The 24,369-nt window shown below is 50.0% G+C and overlaps 1 protein-coding gene across 2 annotated transcripts; it reads left to right on the plus strand.

Annotated features, from left to right (window-relative positions):
- Positions 1 to 15: 15 nt before the first annotated feature.
- Positions 16 to 24,193, plus strand: PMM2 (phosphomannomutase 2). 2 transcript variants are annotated; one of them, XM_077906591.1, is made up of 8 exons: positions 16 to 173; positions 5,904 to 6,015; positions 7,876 to 7,952; positions 8,623 to 8,714; positions 11,813 to 11,912; positions 12,036 to 12,111; positions 13,250 to 13,365; positions 22,791 to 24,193. In XM_077906591.1, the coding sequence occupies exons 1-8, from the start codon at positions 93 to 95 to the stop codon at positions 22,890 to 22,892; spliced, it is 756 nt and encodes a 251-aa protein (XP_077762717.1). In that variant the 5' UTR covers positions 16 to 92; the 3' UTR covers positions 22,893 to 24,193. The 2 variants fall into 2 exon arrangements, with proteins under 2 accessions (XP_077762717.1, XP_077762718.1); XM_077906592.1 differs by lacking the exon at positions 22,791 to 24,193 and adding an exon at positions 17,430 to 18,269.
- The last annotated feature ends 176 nt before the right edge of the window (positions 24,194 to 24,369 follow it).

The raw sequence follows: 24,369 nt of genomic DNA on the forward strand, positions 1-24,369 counted from the left end.
AAAAAAAAAAAATCATCCTCCTCCCAGCGTGCCCCGCGGCGCGGGGAGGAAGGGGCCGAACCCGGAAGTTCCGGGTTGCCGACGAGTCCCGGATGGAAGGCGGGGACATGGCGGCGTCCGGCTCGGTGCTGTGCCTCTTCGACGTGGACGGGACGCTGACGGCCCCGCGGCAGGTGAGGCGGCGCCCGGCGGGGTGCAGAGCCCCAGGGTGCTCGGAGACACGGGACGGGGGCCGGAAAGCCCTCGAATGCAAAAAAAAAAAAAAAAAAGTGGCTGGGGTTGGAAAAGGCAGCTCCGGACTCTCTCCCCGCCGCGCTGCATTCGAGCCCAAGTCAGCGCCCCCAGCCGCTAGCGGCGTCCCGCCCTCCGCCCTGTCGCCTGCGAGCTGTCTGAGCTGGACCCTGTTGACAGCACGTCGCTTAACCTCTGAGTCTCAGCATCCACGGCTCCACGTGGGGACCTTCCCGGTGCCGGGCGGGGCTCTCGCAGAAATGGAATAAATTCAGGAAGAGTCTCTGGGGCGCAGCAGGCTGTGCTCCGTAACAGTCCGTGAGCGCTGCCGCCGCCGCGACCCTTCCCCACCCCACTCCGGCGCGAGTGATGGAGGGGACCTGGGCTTTCCTCACGCCGCCCGCTGAGAGCCTCCTTCGACTCTCGGGAGCTGGCTTCCCACGCCCGGGTCTCGGCCGGGGTCGACCTTTGCGGCGAAGCTCAGGCTCACACCAGCCCTGGCGGGGGAGCTGGTCCCTGAGCCGCAGACTTGCCACCCGACCCGAGTGTCCTCACGGCCTTCGCAGCCTCTCCCCGCTCTCTTCATTTTGGCCAGAGGGTGGCGCCGGTGTGCTCCACGCGTTTCTGCACCAAATACGTGGGACTTTACATGACATCGCCTTGCCTTTCGTTTTCCTCTTTAAGATTTTATTTATCCGTTCATGAGAGAGACAGAGACGCAGGCAGAGGGAGAAGCAGGCTCCCTGCTGGGGAAGCCGATGCGGGACTCCGTCCCAGGACCTGAGCTGAAGGCAGGTGCTCCACCACTGAGCCACCCAGGTGCCCTCGTTTGGCCTTCCTTTTTTTTTTTTTTTTTTTTTTTCTTTTCCGTTTGGCCTTCCTGAGCCACAGGTTCAGTGTCGCTCCTAACCACATTCAACTGCAAGTTATTCAAAGGCCTTTTCTGCTTCAGAGGCATTGGCCGGCTCGCACCTGTGGACGGTTAGAAGCCCTTGGCTATCTGGAGCCAGAGTCAGCAATTCCTTGTTTGTGAAGGGCCAGATAGCAAAAAATGATTGTGTTTGCCGACTACGTGGTCTGTAGTAACTGCTCACCTTTAATGCAAAAGCAGCTGTAGACCTGATGTAGACACAGCATGGATGTGTTAGAACTTTATTTAGGGACGCCTGGGTGGCTCAGCGGTTTGGCGCCTGCCTTCAGCCCAGGGCCTGAACCTGGGGTCCCAGATTCAAGTCCCACATCAGGACTTGAAAAAAATCTTTTTTAAATATTTTATTTATTTATTCATGAGAGAGGAGAGGCAGGCTCCATGCAGGGAGCCCAACGTGGGACTCGATCCCAGGACTCCAGGACCATGCCCTGGGCTGAAGGCAGGCGCTAAACTGCTGCACCACCCAGGGATCCCCCTGATTTATTTGTTATAAAAACAAACAGCTGCTCACTTTGGCCCATGGGCTGTAATGGTCTAGGGTTCACATTCCAGACCTTTTTACTTGACACCATTGGACCTTCTCACCCTTTCTCCTTCTTTCATCCCACAGATTAATCTCCTTTACCCTTTTAAACATAAGGAACCCGAGACTCTGTGAAACTGTGACCTTGATTTCTCACAGCCCATCTGGTACAAGCCTCTGGGCCACTGGGCGTTGTTATTTGCTAAGTTGGCCATTATCTGCCACCGCTCTCAGATGGAAGCTGCGCTGGCTGCTGGTTATGCCATTTCCGGAAGGTGCTTAGGTCTCCCAGAGGGAATCAGGATAGATAAGCAGGAAGTATGAAATAGCAAAGAAACCTGCGACGCATTTCCTTAACACATTTGAAACGTGATACTCTTTGCAGCAAACAATTTTAATACTGAAAAAAAAAAAAGTCTAACTTAAAGAAAGGAGATTGTTTCTGTGTGCTGGGTGTTCCAGGTAAAAAATAAAATTATTTTAGCAACAGGGCTATTCATTACACAGCCTTTCCCCCTCACCCCCCAATACATACGTTCTCAAACACTGATAAGCGTATTACAATCCGGAAGTGGAAGAATGGGTTATCTTGCAGGTGCTGAAACACGATACAGTATAAACAGGGGTAAAATACAAGTAGAACAGAGTCCACAGCTTCACACATCTCACTATTTTAGTAGAATATTCTTGTGCCGAGCACTTTTCCTAAGAAATGCCATTCCCTCCAAAAAGCTGTTGAGACTTAGAACAAAAGGCTGCGAAAAGAAGCAGTCATAAAGCTTGAGTGAATTGTTTTTATCTTTATGTCATAAAAATTTCAAACACACAGGGGCGCCTGGCTAGATCACCCAATAGAGCATGTGACTCGATCTCAGGATCGTAAGTTGGAGCCGTGTGTTGGGTGTAGAGATCACTTGAAAATAAAATCTTAAAAAACTAAAATAAATAAAAATGTTTAAAAATGTCAGAAGTACAGAATCATGGAGAACGTAGTATGCAGAACAACCATATCGCCCCCACTTAAATTCAGTAACAAATGACATTAACTTTCTCTCCACCTTTTTCTTCCGCTGTATCGCTTCCAAAGCCACGGTCATCATGGTGCTTCACCCCTGAGTATTTGAGCCTGCATTTCTTGAAGGCATCATGATGACCGTAGTGCCATTATCACCACTGACAGAGATTGTCATCCATTCCTACATATGATTTAATGCCCCAGTCCAGCAGTTGGCAAACATTTTCTGTAAAAGGCCGAAATTCACCTTCAGAAGGTGAATTTTTAACATTCTTTGACCTCAGTTTCAAGTTTGTGGAACTTTCTTCGTTTCCCTTTTTGTCCAGGATGCTTTATAAAGAATTCCTTGTGATTACCAACACAGGAGTTGTTTGGGACTGTCACAACAACTTTGATGTGTGACTATTTTGCTCTAAAGATCTCCCTGCAGTGGATAGTTTAGATGCTCTGTTGTGCTCACAAGCAGCTGGGTCTTCTTTCCTGTCAAAAAATTTTTGCTGCCACTTGGAAATGAAGAGGTGCCTTCTGACCCACACACATTGCAGACACGTTTGATGGTCACAATACCACAGAGCTCCTCAGTGCACAGGGGTTCAGATGAAATAAATTGCAGGGATGCCTCGGTGGCTCAGCGGTTGAGCATCTACCTTTGGCTCAGGTCATCATTGTGGGTCCTGGGATCGAGTCCCACATTGGGTTCCCTGCATGGAGCGTGCTTCTCCCTCTGCCTGTGTCTCTGCTTCTCTCTCTGTATCTCATGAATAAATAAATAGAAAATCTTAAAAAAAAAAAAAAAAAGATAAATTGCAGCTTTGGGTTCTGCTTGAAAATGGAAATATTGCATTTTTAGTGTTTTGCAATCCAGAGACTCTTCCCCACTTCCGGCCATTCTAACGTCAGGAGTCTTCCCCGCATCCGGCCATCCTGACGTCAGGTGTGAGTAAGCCACTCTGGGGCCTCTGGGACCCATTTTCACGGTCATTGATTCATAGAGGCTGCCGGTGCACTCCTCGATTTTATCTGCTAGGTCAAGATTCCACTGGAAGATGTAGAAAAGATTGCTCTGTTATAAGCCTTTTTGTGCAGTTTTATTCTATGTTTGTGTTACTCTAAAACATTTTTTTTTTTTAAGAAGATTGCACTCTAGATGTTTACATATTGAAGTTGTGTTTTTGTTTTTAATTTCTGCTCACTTCACTTCTAAAGATACCTCGTGTGAGGGCTACCCGGCTGGCTCAGTCAGTGGAGCATGTGACTCTTGATCTCGGGGTCATGAGTTCAAGCCCCATGTTAAGGGTAGAGTTTACTCTAAAAATATTAATAAAGTAGGGCATCTGGGTGGCTCAGTCAGTTAAGTATCCTACTCTTGATTTTAGCTCAGATCATTCAGGGTTGTGAGATCAAGCCCTGCCTCGGGCTATGCACTGGGCATGGCGCCTACTTAAGATTCTCTCTCTCAAAAAAAGGTTGGAGGGGGGGGATCCCTGGGTGGCTCAGTGGTTTAGCACCTGCCTTTGGCCCAGAGCTCGAACTTGGGGACCCGGGATCAAGTCCCGCGTCGGGCTCCCGGCATGGAGCCTGCTTCTCCTTCCTGTGTCTCTGCTTCTCTCTCTCTATGTCTATCATAAATAAATAAATAGATAGATAAATAAATAAATAAATCTTTAAAAAAAAGATTAAGTATTCCCCATGTGAATGTATAATTCACATTGCTAAAAGTAACAAAATAACCGTAAAAAACAAACTGGGATTAATACAGGGATATCTTGTCATGTTCATAATTTCTTTTGAATTAGTGCACAGTTTGGACTTTAGCGTAAAATTATACCATCGAGACCACTATTGATAGGAGCTTTTCTTTTATGAGAGGCTAAAAAAAAAATCTAGTGATTTTACTCTTGTACTTATTTTTAGTTTTGTATGATTAATCCTTTTTTAAGATTATTTATTGGAGAGAGAGCACAGAGGGAGAGGGAGAAGCTGACTCCCCGCTGAACAAAGAACCCGGCATGGGCTCGGTCCCAGGACCCTGAAATCATGACCTGAGCCAAACCCAAACGCTTAACCGAGACACCCAGGCGTCCCAGTTTGGTATGATTATAACAAATCAATTCTGAACGTCCTCTTTAAACTTACCACATTTTGTTTTAAAATCAGCAACTTGGGCAAGTCCATCGCCCCTCCCTCCCAGGCCAAGGTGCCCCCGCCCGGCAGCCGCCCCGCCCCCCCCCCCCCCCCCCCCCGCCCGCTGCACCCTGCCCCCTCTCCGGACCCCCGACCCTCCCCCTAAAAAAAAAAATCAGCAACTTGGGGATCCCTGGGTGGCTGAGTGGTTAAGCGTCTGCCTTTGGCCTAGGGCGTGATCTTGGAGTCCTGGGATTGAGTCCCGCATCAGGCTCCCTACAGGGAACCTGCTTCTCCCTCTGCCTGTGTCTCTGCCTCTCTCTCTCTCTCTGTCTCTCATTAATAAATAAAATCTTAAAAAAAAAAAGTCAGTTCATTCAAAATTGACCCTGCTCAGTGAGGAGTCTGCTGCTTGCTCCCACTCTGTCAAATCTTTAAAAAAAAAAAAAAAAAAAAAGTGACAACGCCTGGGTGACTCCGTGGTTGAGGGTCTGCCTTTGGCTCAGGTCATGATTCCAAGGTCCTGGGATAGAGTCCTGCGTCGGCTCCCCACAGGGAGCCTGCTTCTCCCTCTGCCTGTGTCTCTGCGCGCCTCTCTCTCTCTCATGAATAAATAAATAAAATATTTTTTAAAAATAAAATAAAATCAGCAACTTAAATCCGTAAGTGGAATACAGCATAGCATTTGAGAGGAATGCTCCAGATGTGTGTGTATCAGCATAGAATGGTCACCACAGCTCACTGCTCAAGACACGGAATGAGGCCACTTGTGTTTCAGGAAATAAGACCTATTTATATTTTTGTGCATTTGGACAGGTATATGAAGGTAGAGAGGAGCAGCACACAACAGCTGTTAATAGATCGCTTGCATGTTTTAAGCTAGGTAAAAATAAATAAAATTTAACACATTTTCTACTGGTAAAAAGTTGATGTCCCCAAATGACAACTATAATATTTGAACCTACTATACGGATCTAGAGCCTGAACTGGCACGCGTGAAAGTCAGGGTTGTGTCACTGTTACAGTTTTAGTCTCCTGGTTACTTTACAGCTCAGGATTTTTTACGTTCCTTTTTGTAGAAAATCACCGAAGAAATGGATGGCTTTCTACAAAACTTGAGGCAGAGGATCAAAATTGGAGTAGTAGGTGGGTCAGACTTTGAGAAAGTGCAGGAGCAGCTGGGAAATGATGGTAAGTAAACTCTACGTTGTTGATTACAGCTTCCTGTGAGGACCGTAGGGCCTGTGGCCATTAAGGATCATGGGCCGCCCTGAGCCCTCCTCCCGTGTGGCAGGCTTCCTGCTCACTGGTTTGGGCAGACATTCTCTCTGCTTTCTCTTTCCTCTGTTCTTAATCTTAGAGGTAACTTTCTGGAGTTGGTGGTGAACCACTTGGTACTCAGACACACAGCCAGGGTCCCCCAGAAGTTTGAGTGTGTGTGTCACCACCTGGAATACTTCCTGTTGCCCCATCCACTCTCCTAGCTCAGCTCAGGCCCAGTCTCCTGACCATCCTCACCCAGGGGTGGAGGTGCACTCCAGGTCTAGGGGCCTCCTCTCCGTTGCCCTAACACAGTATTTCCCAGAATTCCCTAACCAGGAGTCACCTGGGCTGGTCCCCTACCTATTGAACCAGAATCCTCAGCACAGGACCCCTTTGCTGCAGATTCTGAGGTCTCCAGGGCCTGGGAGTGTTTTAGCAGCTCCACCCAGGACCTTGTAATGCACAGTCCTGCCAGCACAGCACTCTGCTTGTTGGAAACTGTCTGGTTACCCGTTTTTCTTGAAACTACACAGACTATAGATTGCTTCTCTTGTGCCTCCAGGGTTTCTGGCCTGTAAGCACTGGAGGGTGGAGCGTAGATGAGTTGATCATTCTTGTGGACACTGTTGACGTTTTGGGCCAGATCGTTCTCTGTCGTCGGAGGCAGTTCTGCCTACTGTAGGATGTTCAGCAGCACCCCTGGCCTCCACCCACGTGATGCCAGAAGCACCTCCCCTGCAGTATGACAACCAGAAATGTCCCCAGACTTTACCATGTGTTCTCTGGGGTAACAAAATCACCCCCAGTAGAGAACCGGTGTTTTAACTATAATATCTTACAGTCCAGATCTGGGTAAGCTGTTTTTATTGGATTAGTTACTCTGAGCACAATCAATACATTCTCTTTAAAACTCTTTGTTCTGCTCACACTTAATCTTCCTTGAAGATACTCTACTTAGAAACACTAGAAACAACATAATGGGGCATGTTAAGCCCTGGAAATCCTGTTACTAGGACCCAACGGCCCTTTCTGCCTCTGGCCATATTTTTAACCAGAGGCTCAGAGAGGTTTTATTTCAGGGTAGGGCGTTATCTGTAGATTTCAAGGACTGTAAGTCAAAACAACAAAACTGTTCACGAGCTAGAAGAAAGTAGAAGATTCAGCTATATCAGAATCACCTGAGGAACTTGTGAAAATCCAGATGTGAGGGTCCCACCCAATACAGGAAACCTGGGAATCTGCATTTTCGCAAGCAACTGATATTTGGGAACCCATTTAGATTCATGTGAGTGGGCTCCAAATCTGGCTACATGTAAGAATCACCTAAAGACCTTGTTTTTAATTTTTTAAAAAAGAATCTTTTTTTAGGTTTTTATTTTTAGCCTAGCCCCTGCATGTTCTGATTCAGAAAGCCTGAGAGCAAAGCCTGGGAACCTGTGCATTCTCAGTGCTGCCCTGGTGAGGCAGACCCGCAGGGAGGCTGAGGGGGCCATCCTTAGGTCCCATCTTCCTCTCCAGGTGCAGAGGGCTGAAGGCAGAGACGTGAGGGGCCGGCCACCAAGTCTCCATTTTGCAGCCTGGCCACCATCTTGCACACTTGTAGTTAAGAGTCTTAAAAAAAAAAAATTATTTTAAGGTGCTTGTCCTACCCTCCCAATCTGTTAAGACAAGATATTTCACAGTTCTTACTGGAGTTCAGCAATGTTATTGGTGATGCGTGTTAATCCAGAAATAGAAGCTCTGGCTGCAGTTCCTCACACACTAACTTTTCTTTTGTTTTGGTTGCAGTGGTTAAAAAATATGATTATGTGTTTCCCGAAAATGGCCTGGTAGCGTACAAAGATGGGAAACTCTTGTGTAAACAGGTAGGCTCTCAAGTATCCAGAGGACTATATACTATTGTTAAAATGTTTTCTAAAAAGATATTTGACATTGGATGCTTCTGGGAGGTGAGGAGCAGGGGAAGGAGTGAATCTCCACCCTGTATTCTTTTTTTTACATCTTGAATGTCGAACCATGTGACTATCGCGTTTTCAAAATTGTCAAATTTTTTAACTGTTTTTTTAAGGATACTTAATCTGATTTTTCTCTTATGCTGGCAGAGACTAGGGCAGGCTGCCTCACAACAAGCATTTTTAAGAGGTGCTGTGTGGGTCTCATTAGTAATAAGATCGTTCTACTCAGACATGAGAGAAAGCCTAAGTGGAACAACTACATTTTCTGTCAGCGTCTGTAGATGTTTTAATTGAATAAAAGCAGCAATAATAAACTCTTTGGGCCTTTCATGAAGTATTTGAAAGATAATGAGCACAAAAATCTTGAGTAATGAAGCAGAAAATGCTTTAATGAAAGCCCTTTGTGGTTTGTCTTGTTTTCAAGCAGGAAAAGGAGAAAGGGAGTGGGGCGTGTCACCCTGGCCGCCACAGCAGCCGGGTGACCCTCGGCCAATAGTGGCTGAAGACCTGGCTTTGCTCTAAAGTTATTCTGAAAACGCCTCCCCCTGAATCAAGTAACCCCAGTATTTTCTTTGTCTAGAACATTCAAGGTCACCTGGGTGAGGCCCTAATCCAAGATTTAATCAACTACTGCCTGAGCTACATTGCGAAAATTAAACTCCCGAAGAAGAGGTGGGTTTTTGCTTTTAGCCAAGACGCAGCACCAGCAGGTAGAGTAGTGTCATTCGCTGGCTTTGTGCTAGTGTAAGTCCTGGGCCCCGTGCTTAGTGAGGAATTCCTGGAAACCTTCTAGTGGAAAATGATCACGTAAGTGACGGCATTTCCACATGATGGGAGTCGGAAACCAGACGCTTTCGGAGGCTGTGGATCTGGGGGAAGGCCTATAAAACAGCAGTGTGAAAAGCAGCATGAGCCCCAGACCCAGGAGCCCGCCTGGAGGCCCATGCGCGGCCCTGTTTGCTGGGCCCAAGGTGCGAAATGAAATCTGCATTAATTGCTTCCTTTGAAAGTCTGGTTTCACCCTGTAGAGTACCTGCACTTCTGGCTTCAGTAGCCTCTGACCTGGCAGCTCGATGCCCGTTCAACACGGCAGTAGTCAGCTAAGCGGTGCACGCCCCCACCCCCATTCCCCCCATCTTTCCCAGCCCCCCCCTTGTTCTGACCTCCGTAAGCATCTGATTAGGGGACCCACCTCTCGCTGTCGATTCCCATTTTGATGTATGAACAACAATAATGTCCGTTCGTGCCCACGGTCAAAAGATGGGCAGATGAACCCATGAGCTCTAACAGTGGCTATTTCCCGGTGGTGAGGTTACAGGTGGCTACTTGGAAATACTTTCATTTTCTTCTCCGTTTTCTGCCCCTTAACATGTAACACCTTAAAGAGGAGGGAAGAAATATGTTTTAAGTGGCAGCTGAATTTCAGGACGTACATTCTCGAGACTGCTCAAGACTACCAGAACCTCCACTTGGGGTCAGGGGCATCCGTTTTCAAATCTCAAATGTGGGAGCTATAGATGAGACAGGCTAGACCCGGAGTCAGTCCTGGCTGCAGCTGGGTAATGGCAGGTGGGGGTTTCATTATCCTAGGCTGTATACTTCTTACATATGTCGGGAAGTCCCCACGGGAAAAAGTGAAAACATAGTGTCTTCCACCCCCATCCAATTCAGTCTTTTCTTTGGGTTAAGCATGAATGGAGGCTAAAAAAATTTTTTAAAAGTCTAAGTCTATCCCTTCCTCAAAGAGATTATCATCCTAGTAAGGGAGACCGGTGTGTAGAGCTTTAATTTCACATTAGCATGAGACACCCCCCCAAATTCGGGAGGCAGAGCTGAGACCCAACTGGATCAGCACTTGTGTACACCTCTTAGCAGCCCTCACTGAACACCCCATGTAGGTTACGCAGGGGCAGCAAGGCTTCAGGTGAGTCTAGATCTTCAGGGAGGAATTGAACACTTGATAAACTGCCTTAACCCTGGTTTTTGAGAATAGAACCCTTTCTAAAATGCAGCAGCCTCCCTTGGAAATGAGAGTGATACTGCATCCTTGAGTCGGGGAGAAATCATCGAGCTCTTTTTCTGACAGTTTAGGACCTGCGGCCCTAGGGTCACCCCTAGGAATAATCACTAGGGTACCTATAGAAGGTAGAGGGCACAGGGCTGCTCTGTACCCACTCCAGGACGTCCCAGGCGCGGGATTCTTGAAAAAGCATCTCATGCACACACGTTGTTGTATCATTTGCTTCTGTGCAATTTGTGTGCAGCCCTGGGAAGGATCCAGCCATTGAGATTTTGCTGCTTTTATTTTACCTGACGAGTATCCATGGCTTCCCAGTTAACAAAAACTGGGACATTTGATTTTCTCAAGACTCTAGAGGTGACCAGAAAGACTGCCTTTGTGAGGCTCCGAGAGGCACCCAGAGTCACACCTCGCCCGAGGCCACTTTGGCCTTGAAGCAGTCCCTCAGCTCAATACTGCACGTGTGTCCCCAGTATTTACAGGTGGCTGGTGGCTTGAGATCAGGGCTGGGCGTGGAAGACAGGGCCCAGGGAAAGGGTTTCAGAGGTTCACAGGCATCAGCGTTTAGAACTAGGAGATACCTCTGAGCACACAGTCACAAAACACTTTAATTGCATCATAAGGATCGGTAGCTCGCAGTCATTTGGGTTTTTAAAAAACTGTTTTGAGATTCAAACTGGAAACACGGTGGGGGGGGGATTTTTTTTTTTTTTAAACATCTTTATTCAAAGTAACTAAAAAACCGTTAAGCTATTCTCATTTTCTGTGATCAGATCAGCCATTTAGTAGCAGCTGGCCACAGGATGTTTCCTTAGTGATTTCTGAGGCTGGTAGGGCGGCCCTCGGAGCATTTTCCCCATAGCTCTGGTCAGATCGCTGTGTTCAAGAGGTCACTAGCGAGAGTGTTGGGCGCACTAATTTTCAGACTCCTCAGGGCACTTGAGAGATGGTAATCATTTCATAGCTCTTTATTAACGACAAAATTCACTATCCAACAGCAGTAACGACCACATGTGCAATTTTAAGTTTTCTACATTAAAAAAAAAAAACAGAAAATGGGGGATCCCTGGGTGGCTCAAGCAGTTTAGTGCTTGCCTTCGGCCTAGGGTGTGATTCTGGAGTCCCGGGATCGAGTCCCACATTGGGCTCCCTGCGTGGAGCCTGCTTTTGCTTCTCTCTCTCTCTCTCTCTCTCTCTCTCACGAATACATAAATAAAATCTTAAAAAAAAAAGAAAGGATCACTGGAAATTAATTTTAATCATGTTTTATTTAAGCCAATGTAGTCAAAAATAGTCATTTTAACAGTGTAAATCATTGTTTTTTTTTTTTATTTTTTATTTTTTTTTAAATCTTTTTTTTTTTTTTTAATTTTTATTTATTTATGATAGTCACAGAGAGAGAAAGAGAGAGAGGCAGAGACATAGGCAGAGGGAGAAGCAGGCTCCATGCACCGGAAGCCCGATGTGGGATTCGATCCCGGGTCTCCAGGATCGCGCCCTGGGCCAAAGGCAGGCGCCAAACCACTGCGCCACCCAGGGATCCCCAGTGTAAATCATTTTGAATGAGGACGACATTCCTTTTTCATGCTTCATCTTTGAAATCTAACCTCAATTCAGCTCGGCCCCACGTGGCTGAGCACAACCCCGTGAAGTGTCCATCACACCAGCCCCTGCCTCCTGGAAGTTTATCCATCTATAATGTCGCCCCCATAAGTAATGTATCTCCGGGCCCATCCCCTTTCCTCTCTAGGGGCACTTTCATTGAGTTCCGAAACGGGATGTTGAACGTGTCCCCCATTGGGAGAAGCTGCAGCCAAGAAGAACGCATTGAGTTTCATGAACTTGATAAAGTGAGTCCCTCAGACACAGCCTGGGTCTATGGAGAGAAGATGTGCAGCCTGGTGGCCCGTCGTTGAAGGGTGCTTTCTGAACTGCCACGTGGTAGATAAGCGGTATCTCTTTGTTTTTCTCAGAAAGAAAACATAAGACAGAAGTTTGTAGCAGACCTGCGGAAAGAGTTTGCAGGAAAAGGTGTCACGTTCTCCATAGGTATCGTGCACTTGGGCGGGTTTCGGGCTTTGGGAACTGTTTGCCAGGGGTTTGTTGTGGGCCAGTGAGCTCTTGAAACTGGACTGTGCCCAGCGTGAGGGTGGGCAAGGGGGTTCCAGAGGCAAGCTCCCCTGTGTGGTCAGCCCTCGTGGAGACTGGCCCAGGCTGCTGGGTTTGGTTTTAACTTCTCACCCGACAGGATCCCTCCTCCCGCACCTCTCCTCTTGGCCCAGAAGAGTGCTAGGCTGAATAGATTCTGGAATCTCAGGAGGCGTGAGCAGCAGAGAACCTTAGCAGTCAGTTGGGTTGGTCTTATAGGTCAAGAAACTGAGGCCCTGGAAGGAAAGGGGACTTAGTCTGAGTCCACAAAGGTTTTATCTACAACAGCAAGCCAGCGTGCGAATATTTCCAGTGTCCGACAATTCTTCCCGCCGCGCTGGCGTCTCAGACTCAGCTGTTGGTCGAAAACATTGTCATATGCTTGAAGCAAACGGATTTCTTGCGGCACAGATGAGTCATTACTTAAAGCCCTCTCGTTTTACCACCTCTACTAAGTATACAGTTGGAGGAAAACTGGAAGTGCAAGGGGATTGTGTCTGATAGACCAGTGGGTAGATTTTCAGGTGTTCTTGAACTGTGAGGTGAACATCTGCTTGCCACAGCTCTCAGAGGCTTTCCTCACCACCAAAAGCTGCCTGCCAGTGACCTTCCACGTGGGTTTCCCAGGACGCACTGCATGCAGCCTGCTTCTAGGCAGCATCCTCCAAGAACCAGAGCATGTTAAAGCTCGAGGCGGCCCAGCTAAGTGAAGCTGTTACCCCATTTTTCACCAGCCTGCTTCATTAAGACCCACGCACTTGATGCAGCAGTTGAACGCAAATGCATTCCTTGTTCTGAGCTGGCAGTGTGTCTCACTTTTTGATTTCAGGTTGAAATAATGTTGGGGAAAAGCACTGCCACGTTAATTTCTAGAACCCGCCACTAAAGTAACATGAGTAGCAAACAAGGGTATTAATAATCCACCTGGGCCTTCCAGTTGCCCAAAAGTAGACTGCGTGGTCTTTTAGCGACCTTGGCCTCCTTCCCACCTTTAGCTTCTGTGTCCTCCCCCTCCCATCCCCCCACCCCATCTCTGCAGGAGGCCAGATCAGCATTGACGTCTTTCCTGATGGCTGGGACAAGAGGTATTGCCTGAGACACGTGGAAAATGACGGCTACAAGACCATCTATTTTTTCGGGGACAAAACCATGCCTGTGAGTACAGGAGTGTGTGTTGGAGGTGGATTGTTCAGTTTGGGCTGGAGAGGGGGACATGGACCAGTGGGCCTTAACCCCCCCACCCCCCCGTGTGGTCGGCACTGGCCCAGCTCACACTGAGCAGGGGCTTCTGTCCTGGGAGAGATGCAACGAAGCCTCCCTCCCTCCCTGCTCAGACATCAGACACCTCCCTGGAGGCAGAGGTGGAGATCAGGAGATCACTTTGAGGCCACATCCCTCAGTGCTGCTGTCTGGTCCTCTGTGCCTTTCAAAGAGCCCTTGGCCATTTTTACGTCGTGTTTCCACTGTGTTTTTCCCCCCAGGGTATTGATTATGAGTTGAGCACAAGGTGTCCTAAATAATAGGAAGGTGGGGAGTCTTGGTGTGAAATTCAAGAGACAACCCCAGGGATTGTTTAGAGGTGGGCATGACCCACACTGTTTAGGGAACTGTCCCTGTCGGAAGTCCCAAGTCCCAGACTGACTGAATCTGAAGTAGGGCTGAGAACAGAGCTGTGTCAAAAGCCAGCGCCAGTAGGAAAACTGAAGGAGGGATTTCCCCAGAGCCACCGTGGCAGCAGGACGGAGTTCTCCTTAGGACAGGTGGGCTAAAAAAAAAAAAAAAAAAAAAAAAAAAAAAAAGGACAGGTGGGCTCCGAGAGGGGGCTCGGACCAGACACCCCTGCCTGGCCCCGGGCATGCCACCATGTGAAGTGATGGGACTTACCTTGCCATCAGCGGTCCTGGGTCAGGCCTTATGGCTGTCCTGCTCCCAGCAGGTGTGTCCTAGGTGCTACAGATTCAGAGTTTTTTATCCCTCTGGTCTCTCATCCACTGCAGAGTACTTGCCCTCCACTAAGGTTTCTCTGGTGGACCTGCCTGCCTTTCAGCAAGGTCACCGCCTACAGTCTTCTAGCATGAAGGGAACTTCTGATCAGTATGGTCTCATGTCCATCATTCTAAATGATAAAACCAGGATTCCAGGGTGCCCGGGTGGCTCATTCAGTTAAGCGTTTGACTCTTGATCTCGACTCAGGTCATGATCTTGGGGTCCTGGCATTGAACCCTGCATTGGGCTCCCCGTTCAGCAGGGTGTCTGAAGATTCTCTCTCTATTCCCAACCCCACTCGCATGCACTCACTCTCAATCTTTTTAAAGGGAGGGGTTTCTGGGGCTAGGCTCCATCGGTTGAATGTCTAAGTCTTGATTTCAGCCCAGAATGTGATCTTGGGGCCTGGGATCAAGCCCTGCATTGGGCTCCCCACTCAGTGGGGAATCTGCTCATCGCCCTCTGCCCCTCCCCCTGTGCACATTTTCTCTCTCTCTCTTAAATAAATTATCTTTAAAAAATTAAACAGGACTCAGAAAGGGTTGGTAACTTGCCCACAGTCATACAGCTCAGGACAGAGCTGGTGGCACTAGAACAAACCACCTGCTATTCAAGCGCATAGGCTTTCCAGTCCAACCAGCCATTCCTCTGGCCCAGCGGGGAGGATTCTCTTCTAGTTCCCAAACATCATGGTGCTGCTTTTCGAGAGGTGTGTTCTCTAGCCTGGTTCTTAATGACAGAGAGAAGTGCTTTACAACCGCATCCTTTTGGTGAAATTATTCAGATGCGGAAATGCTTTGAAAAAAGCCTGTTTGTGACTTTGATGTCTTTAGAGAAAGCACATGAGTGGGATCCAAGGGAGGGCCGGGCCCTTGCAGCTCCGTGCCAGCCCCGGCAGGCCAAGGAGAGAGCTATGCAGGCAGGCGCGCCCAGGTCTTCCTTCGTGATGACACTGTGTGCGCACAGCCGTCCGAGGCCCCAGCTGGGCCTTTGCAGGATGGAAAGCAGGTCTTGAGATCAGCAGAGAATGCATGCCTTCTTTGGGGAGTTCTCCATCTGGGCATGACAGAGTGTTCTGTTCTGTTTCACTGCAACAAGACCACATATTGATTCTGTTGGGTTTTTAGTTTTACCTACTTTTTAAAAGTGGATACTATTTACAGAGGGTTTCTTTTTTCCCTGGGATTGTTAATACACATTCATCACGGGGCATTAGAGAAAGTCCGAGGGAGAAAATGGGTCACTGTGGTCACAACTGATCTGCCTCTGAGGCTTTTCTCTGTGCACGTATGTGATCCCGAAACTGGACTCTGCGTGCTCGTTATTTTATTTTCTGCTGTGTTCTCAGTACATACATTAGTAAATATTTGAAAACAAGATTTCCAGGGCCAGTATGACCCATTTCTCCAGCAGAGGCCCTGGGGCTGTGGTTGCTGACGCGGCTGACACCGTGGTTACGGTTCTCTGCTCTCACTGATGCGGTCGGTCAGTGGCTTCCTGGAAATGGGAAGTAATGGTCCAGCTGTCTAAACCTTTAAACAAGCACAGAGCCATCCAAACGCTAGCTCTAAACTTATTGCAGTCAGGGATAGAGATTTTGAAAGCAGTTTTCTTTCTTTGCACCAAGGCAAATGTTTTTGCTGGTTTCCAAGGCAACAACATCCGAGCTGAGAGCTGTCAGTAACAAGCCATTTCCCAGGGGTGCCTGGGTGGCCCAGTCAGCTAAGCATCCTACTCTTGATCTCAGCTCAGCTCTTGATCTCAGGGTTGTAAGTTGGAGCCCCGCGTTGGGCTCCACACTGGGCATGGAGCCAATTTAATTAAGGAAAAAAAAAAGCCATTTCCCTGCCAAGCACCACAGGCTTAGTTAGAGGCCTGCCTAGCAGCCCCCTCTGTCTGCCAGGATCTGGTGTTACACGAAGCCCCCTCCACCCCTTCCCTGCTTGGAACTTCCCAGAGAGCAAGCAGGGTGAAGAAAGACTTGGCCTTTGCTTTTCTAAAGGCACCTCCACCCCCTGCCCTCCCCTCCCCTCCTCAGCCCATCCCCGCCACATCCTGCCCATCAGCCACAACAACCAGGATCTTTGAAAACCCAGCTCTTTATAGATCTTGGAAACTAGCCTTTTATCTGATACGTCATTTGCAAATATCTTCTCCCATTCTGTAGGTTGTCTTTGAGTTTTGTTGACTGTATCTTTTGCTGTGCAAAAGCTTCTTATCTTGATGAAGTCTCAATAGTTCATTTTTGCTTTTGTTTCTCTTGCCTTCTGGGATGTATCTTGCAAGAAGTTGCTGTGGCCAAGTTCACAAAGGGTGTTGCCTGTGTTCTCTAGAATTTTGATGGAATCTTGTCTCACATTTAGATCTTTCATCCATTTTGAGTTTATCTTTGTGTATGGTGAAAGAGAGTGGTCTAGTTTCATTCTTCTGCATGTGCATGTCCAGTTTTCCCAGCACCATTTATTGAAGAGACTGTCTTTCTTCTAGTAGATAGTCTTTCCTCCTTTGTAGAATATTAGCTGACCATAAAGTTGAGGGCCCATTTCTGGGTTCTCTATTCTGTTCCATTGATCTGTGTGTCTGTTTTTGTGCCAGTACCACACTGTCTTGATGACCACAGCTTTGTAGTACAACCTGAAATCTTTCATTGTGAAGCCCCCGGCTCTGGTTTTCTTTTTTAATATTCCCCTGGCTATTCAGGGTCTTATCTGATTCCACACAAATCTTAAAATGATTTGTTGCAACTCTCTGAAGAAAGTCCATGGTATTTTGATAGGGATTGTATTAAATGTGTAAATTGCCCTGGGTAACATTGACATTTTCACAATATTAATTCTTCCAACCCATGAGCATGGAATATTTTTCCATCTCTTTGTGTCTTCCTCAGTTTCTTTCAGAAATGTTCTGTAGTTTTTAGGGTATAGATCCTTTACATCTTTGGTTAGGTTTATTCCTAGGTACCTTCTGCTTTTGGGTGCAATTGTAAATGGGATTGACTCCTTAATTTCTCTTCCTTCAGTCTCAGTGTATAGAAATGCCACTGACTTCTGGGCATTGATTTTGTATCCTGCCACACTGCCAAACTGCTGTATGAGTTCTAGCAATCTTGGGGTGGAGTCTTTTGAGTTTTCTATGTAGAGTATCATGTCATCGGCGAAGAGGGAGAGTTTGGCTTCTTCTTTGCCAATTTGAATGCCTTTTATTTCTTTTTGTTGTCTGATTGCTGAGGCTAGGACTTCTAGTACTATGTTGGCAAATTCAACACAAATAAAAAATAAATTTATAAAAAAAAAGAGAGAGAGAAAGGAAGGAAGGAAGAAAGAAAAGAAAAGAAAAGAAAGAAAGAAAGAAAAGAAAGAAAAGAAAGAAAAAGAAAGAGAAAGAGAAAGAAAGAAAGAAAACAAGAAAACCCCAGAGCTCTGAGTGCAGCTTCGAGGCTCCGGGCTCTGGTGTGGAGTGCTTCCCTTTGCTGCAGGGAAGGGATAACAAGGGCACAGAGAGACACACCCCACCCTGCTATGCAGGGCTTCCCCTGGGGGGGCTGCCTGGACCAACTTCCTCACCAGCCTTTCCAACTTCCCTGGCAAGACAGCTTCTGCTGGCTTAATGCTTCCTGGCTTTAAGGCAGTTGGAACCTGGAAACATTCTAACACTTCATGAACATTGACAACTGATTGACTTTTTGACTCAGTGGATCCTCTTGCGTGATTTAGCTGTCTGTGAGCGGGAAGGGCACACGCAGAGCTGCAGCATTGGGCAAAAGCCTGCGTTGCTGTGAGAGGGACTGACCAGTCACGGGGGCCCACGCACATAGCAGGATGCCCTGAGCTATACAGACAGCTGACGGAGACCATCCCTGGGATTACATAGGTGAGCTTAAGAGGGGGAAGTAATCTCTCTTCACATTTGCTTTAAGCGCATAAAGGGACCCAAAAAGCAGATGACAGACCTCTTGAGGGCTGGGGACAAGGTTGGAAGAGAGACTTACCGCTATGTCCTGTTTTTAAATTTTCAACTGCATGCATGTGCTATCTGTTGATAAATAAAGCTTTAAAATGTCAAATCGAGAAAAAGAGGAAAAGTAAAATGTTTAGTTCCTAAAGCACTTCGGTGTCAGGCTTTGAGCTGGGTACTTAGACGTTATGTCCTCTGGTCCTCGGGCAGCCTGGCATAGCAGGCAGGGCGGGGTGCAGTGCAGGGTCAGCACCAGTGGCATCCAGAAATCTCTTATCACTTTCCCACATCACCTCCAAAAGGCTATTAAATCATGTAACACTTGGTTTTCCACAGATGCTAAAAAAGAAGATAGGTCTTTAAACTTAAAAGAGGTCCCCGTCGGACTGGTAGGAAGAGGCAGCTTTGAATCCCAGAAGACCCAGATCTAGCCTTGCGGCCAGCGTGGGACCACACACGTCCCTGTGTGTCCATGAGCCATGGTTCCTCTGAAGCAGCAGGGAGCAAAGGGAGGTTCTAGAAGGAGGGTGGCTCCCCGGGGCCCAGCTCCCCTCTCCCAGGAGGGGAGCCAGCCTGCTACCAAGTCTGCAGCTTTTAATGAAGTTTTAAAAAGCCCATGAGATTGGGCTATAAGATTGCTCTGAGAGGTTGGGGGCCTACAGGGTGAGTGGTGCATGTTGAGCCTCGAGTTCCTGGCCAAGCTGTGGACAGAGTTGGCCATTGGCCATGACCTGGGCATCCTCGCCGTGCCCAGTATCTCCCGCACTCGCTCTCAGGATGCCCAAGGGCCTGAGGGCACTGAATGTGTCCTGTGCACAGCAGACCTGCCCTACTACTCCTGTGTTGCAGTGCAAAATCTGAGACCCAGGTCTTGTGGGGCTAGTGGCAGACGCAGGTAAGCATGGAGGCGGGGGGAGTCCCTCACTCCCAGAGGAAAACCACTGTTCCCCAAGAGTTCACAAAAGTAAGTTGGACCGGGTTAGAAATTTAATGGAGCTGAGGGCCTGGCACCAGCTCCCCCGCGGGAGGACAGGAAACAGGACACCAGACAGGGGTCCCATAGGTGCAGGGGGTGGTTGTTGGGGTCCCCGCTGACCTAGCTGCCTTCTGGACACCAGAATCTGTGGTCAGCAGCCCCTGCTATAGCTCTTCCTTCAGAGAGACCCCAGCTTCAGGCCCCTAGAGCGAGGCTGGCCCTTGGGGAAGTCCCCTGGGGTCCAGTGGCTGATGTCTCCGTCCATGCCAGCCCCTGAGGGTTGCCCCGGGGGCATCAGCAGGACAGCAAGCCAGCTCACTTAGTCACCAGATTGTAAGCCACAGGATCACATCCTGGAAGTACCCTGGAATCCCCTAATTATTTTCAAGACATGATCATGGGGCCAGGCTTTTTTTTTTTTTTTTTTTTTTAGCATGACTATTTACTTCTTTTTAGGGAAAATCAGTATCTAAGAGCATACATTTTTCTGAATATATTTGAAAGTGGAGCCTGTTTGCATCCCCAGCTGATGATCACATGTTGAGCAAGCAGCCTTATACCAGTCACGTGGCGTGCACTCACATCCAATTGGCTTCCCCACCGTGGCACAGTGGCCAGGGACCCTGGCCCCAGAAGTACTGGTAGAGCTCCCGCAGTGACTGTCACCCCAGCCAGGGGAACATTGCCACCACAGGCCTTTGAGGACAGAGCCCGTGTCCCTTTGGCCTTTGTACCCTGGTACCTAGGGATTTGATACATCCTGTTACACTGACCGGAGATAAACGTCCACACGCGGCAGGAGTGGACTCCGAGCTGGAGGGGGTCTACTTGTTCTCCAGATGGGTGTTGGGAAGTCCAGCGGGTCCTGCCTGCTTCCTGCCGAGCAGGGCACACGGGCCAGGGACACTCGATTCCTGTTCCCTTCCTCACCTCCACCGTCAGGATCATCGGGGAGGCCACAGCGTGTGCGGAAACTGGCTGGGTGGCTGGGAGACTGGACTCCGTGTGAACAGGGCGGACACTGCCTTCTGTTTTTCTGTTTTCTCCTCAGACCTTGGCCTTGTAGGGATTTAAATATTAATGGGCTGTTGGCACTGAGCTGCAGGCCTCTCCTCTGGGCTCTCGGGTAACACAATCTGGCATTCATCGCTTCCAGCTCTGCTCCCTTTGCCGAGTCTCAGAAACGGGTCTTCCCTACCTGACCCTAGTGACCTGCAGTCCCCGTGCAAACCAGGCGTTTGGAATTTCCGGTTCTCTGAAGCCTAGTTCTAGAGAAGGGACCTCACTCTGGCTTCGTGTTGTGCTTCTGCTTCTCCTGCCCTCCCTCTGACTCTGGCATGTGACCTCGAGCTCTGTGCAGCCCCAGGGAGCAGCGCTGCACCTCAAGGCACAGAAACCAGGTCCCCTGGCAGGAGAGGAGATTCAGGTCTCGGGTTGCTGACTCTGCTGAGCAGAGACGGGGCTGGGAGAGCTGGCCCAGCCCGGTGGTGGTGGCAGGGGGTGGGGTGGGGGTCTCATTTTCATTCTCTGGACCTGGTGCCATTGGGTTCTGCAGAAGAGCTCACCCTCCCATCCATTACCACCCGACCCCTCCAGGAGGGCTATGGGAGAGGCCAAATAAGGCATCTGTTAAGTGCACACCTGTCCCTGCCTGGTGAGGTCTCCAGGGAGGGGCAGGTGCGGCAGCTGCAACCCCTTCCTGCTTGGGAGTCAGTCCCTCGTTCCCCCGGGAAAGGGCGCCTGCCCTGGTACCCTGGCTGGCTGTCAGCCTCCTACCTGTTGTGCTCCCGCTCCTCGTCCCCATGCCCCACCCTACCCCCCACCCATCCTCCAGAAGGTGAATCTGATCATGTCCCCAGGTTGCAGCCTTCTGGGCAGCTTCACATAAAACCCCAAGTCCTCACCTCCCAGGCCTGGTGGGCCACTGAGCCGCCTTCCCGGGCATGGCTTGTCCCCTCTGCTTCCTGCTCTCTCCCTGCCCCCAACGCAAGCTGTGAAAGCCGCCGGGACCTCGGTTTTGTTTGCCCTTTGCTGGGCAGTCAGTAGATGCTGGCCAGGCCTCCTGGGTTACTGCGTGAATACAGACTCCTCCCTCCTGCCAGCGTGAGCGAGTGACCGGGAGTGACCGTGTCCCAGGTAGATGTGTGGTTTTTCTGGAGAGTGCACGAGTCTGTTTATACTCTTAGGGTCTCTGCGATTGTTTCTACCCTCTGAGCTATTCCTGAGAGGAATCTGGCTTTAATTCTGAGAATTACATGAACCGGTTTCACATTGACATGCTGGGGTCGCACCTGGCATATGAGACGCTCGGAGGGCACAGGAACCTGTTAGGACCCCAGCAGCTCCCCCATCATTGGTGCTGGGAAATGACCCCTCTCCCTAACATGACTCCTCCTCCTGGCGCGCTGGGCCCAGGCAGCAGCACCCCCTAAAGCCTGGGGAGGGGTTATTCCCACAAAGGTGAGAGCAGTCGTCATCACTACTCATCACTACATCTGTCAGCCCATCTGTCAGCCCCGTCAGCCCCTTACAGGAATGTCAGGTTTTTCCTAGAGAATCTTAATGAGAAAAATCCATTATTTTAATCATATTATACACTAAATGATTTTCCCAAGGTTTTGAGTTAGAGTGACCAGTTTTGTGAGAAAAATACAGGAAATTGCACAAGAAGAAAAGCAGGGGCTTTCTAGAAGCTTTTGGTGGGGGTGCGGCACAGACTGGAGGACCCGTGACCCCGGGGCCCCCCCTATGGGGCCTGGCACAGGCAGCCTTGCCCTCCGCTCCTGGAAGTGGCCCGGGGGAAATAATGCTACACAAGCCTGGGGCCACATGAGCTGAGGGGCAGGCACTGCGGGCGGGGTGCCATGTTACCCCCTGTCCAGCAGCAGGGGGCTTCCACACAGTTCCTGACCCCCAACCCCGACCCGCAGTACCAGCAGGGTCTACACTCAGGCTGCCTGGCCCACACACCAGACACAGCAACTTTCCATTGAAACGAGTCAAATGGCATCTGGGCGGCTCAGTGGGTGAGCGTCTGCCTTCGGCTCAGGTCGAGGTCCCGGGGTCCTGGGATCAAGCCCCATGTCGGGCTCCCCGCTCAGCAGGAGCGTATTTGTCCTCCCTCTCCCCTGCTCATGCTCATGTTCTCTCTCTCTCTCTCTCTCTCTCAAATAAGGAAGGTCTTTTAAAAATTTTAAACAAATCAAAATCAAACCCAGTTGCTTTGTTGCCCTGGCCACCCAGTGTGCAGCAGTCACCTGCAGCTGCCATCAGCTCGGAGGCCGGGGTGTCCAGGTCGCAGCGTGCTCCCAGGGCAGCGCCGCAGTGGGCTGTCCGCCCTGCCACACTGCCTGACTGGTGAGAACGGCTTGGGCACGGTTGAAACACAGTGGCACAGAGAGTGCTGTCACCTGCTGCGTTTGCTTTATAGAAAAATAAGCCTGAGACAGATCTTCACAAGAGCATCGTGATTTCTTTCTTTGGCGTAATTACATGTTCCAAGCTAAATTGCAGTTCAAGGGAAGGTGAGAAAGCCTCCCTGTGATGACTGTGCTCATGTTGTTCCCCTCCTGGGAGCTTAGGTAACTGAAGCCATGGTCCCTGCCGGGAGAAGGGCCAGTTCCTCGTTTGCCCGGCGGCCCACGCCTCCTTCATGTCTTTGCAGGGAGGGAATGACCATGAGATCTTCACCGACCCGAGGACCGTGGGCTACACGGTGACAGCGCCTGAGGACACCCGCAGGATCTGCGAAGAGCTGTTCTCCTAACGGTCCCTCACCTGAGGGAGGGCAGGGCGTCCCACTGACGGGCCTGACGGGTCACGGGTGGCCACACTTAGGACCCCTCCCTCCCTCCCACACCCCTGGCCCACGCCAGGCCCTCCACACTGTCCTGACGGAGTGGCCTCCACCAGACTAGTCAAGAATGGCTCGAAGGAACACCTCCAACCAGATTTCATCCCCGCCCCTGAGGTCAGACCCTCCATACGTGCAATCACAGTACACACGGTTTTGGGGGAACTTTCCCCATTGTTCTAGAACGATACAGAAAGAGCAAATGTGCCCAGGCCCTCCCTCCTGGGTCTTGTGAAAAATGTAACAGGTATGAGTGCTTGGACCCCGCGTGTCAATACCAACAGAGGGATCTGGTATTGGGAAAGGACCAGCTGTTTACAGCCATCCCCCCCAGGACAGAGCTTCAAACCGCCTTGTGAAGTGAAGCTCCTGCCTGAGCATCCGCTTGGGGGACTTTGAAGCCCAGGGCACTGAGGCCACTGGCCAGCACTGAGCTCAGCAGTTGGTGGGACGCAGCCCACTGCTGGCCTGCCACACAGGTGAGCTCAGAAGTCACTACACCTGGGAGAGCCTGCTGGGTCTCCGACCGTCGCCATGGGAGCCCGTGGCCACCAACAGCCAGGTGGGGAATGGGCAAGCGGCCCTGCCCCTGGATGCCCTGCCCCTGCCCTGGCGGCCTCCCCGGGGGCCCGACCTCGCATGTCTCAGGGATCTCGTCAGAGCCTTGGTGCTTAAGAGCAGAGGAGCCACACTGGCTCTGCACATCGTTGCCTGAACCAGTGTGTCTGCCCCAGCCTCCCCCGGGCTTGGACCGGAGAAGCGGGGCGGTGGCTGCGCCTGCGACCCTCACTCCAGCTTGGAGGTCAGCCAGGGCCCCTGTGGCCGGAAGGCAGCTCCAGGGTCCCGAGGAAGAGCACTTTCCAAGGAAACGGTTCACAGAGCGCTTTTCTGAATCTGGACCCGTCAGGACCCACAAACCCTCAGTCCACTCCAGCCCCAGCACGGCCTCCGCTCCGGGCTGGCTGACCTGCTGGGGTCTGCACCCCCGCCGCCCCACCCCCACCCTCACCCCACTGGGTGCTTCCATCTCCGCGTCAGCTGGCTCCCCCAAGCTTATGTTAGCGTGGGGTCCCGTGGGGGGAGGTGTACATTGCTCAGTGGTTCCCAGGACGCGGCCACCCAGTGGTACCTTTTCTCCTTGAATTTCACAAATGATACTGTAATGACCTTTCCCGATGAAAAGCAGCAAATTAAAGTGATTTTATTGTTTCCTAGTTCTCATTCTGATGACTTTTTCCTTCTGTGACCATCTTGTGAATGGGGACGTAGACGGTCAGCTGTGCTATCTCCTCAGATTCTGGAAGGAAAACCCAGCCCTTGCAGATCCGAAGGCCTCTGCTTCGGACACTCTGGTGTTCCTGGGGTTTCTGCAGCAGTGGGCTCTGCTCCT

The sequence above is a fragment of the Canis aureus genome, chromosome 8 (genome assembly GCF_053574225.1).
Source record: "Canis aureus isolate CA01 chromosome 8, VMU_Caureus_v.1.0, whole genome shotgun sequence".
NCBI lineage: Eukaryota > Metazoa > Chordata > Mammalia > Carnivora > Canidae > Canis > Canis aureus.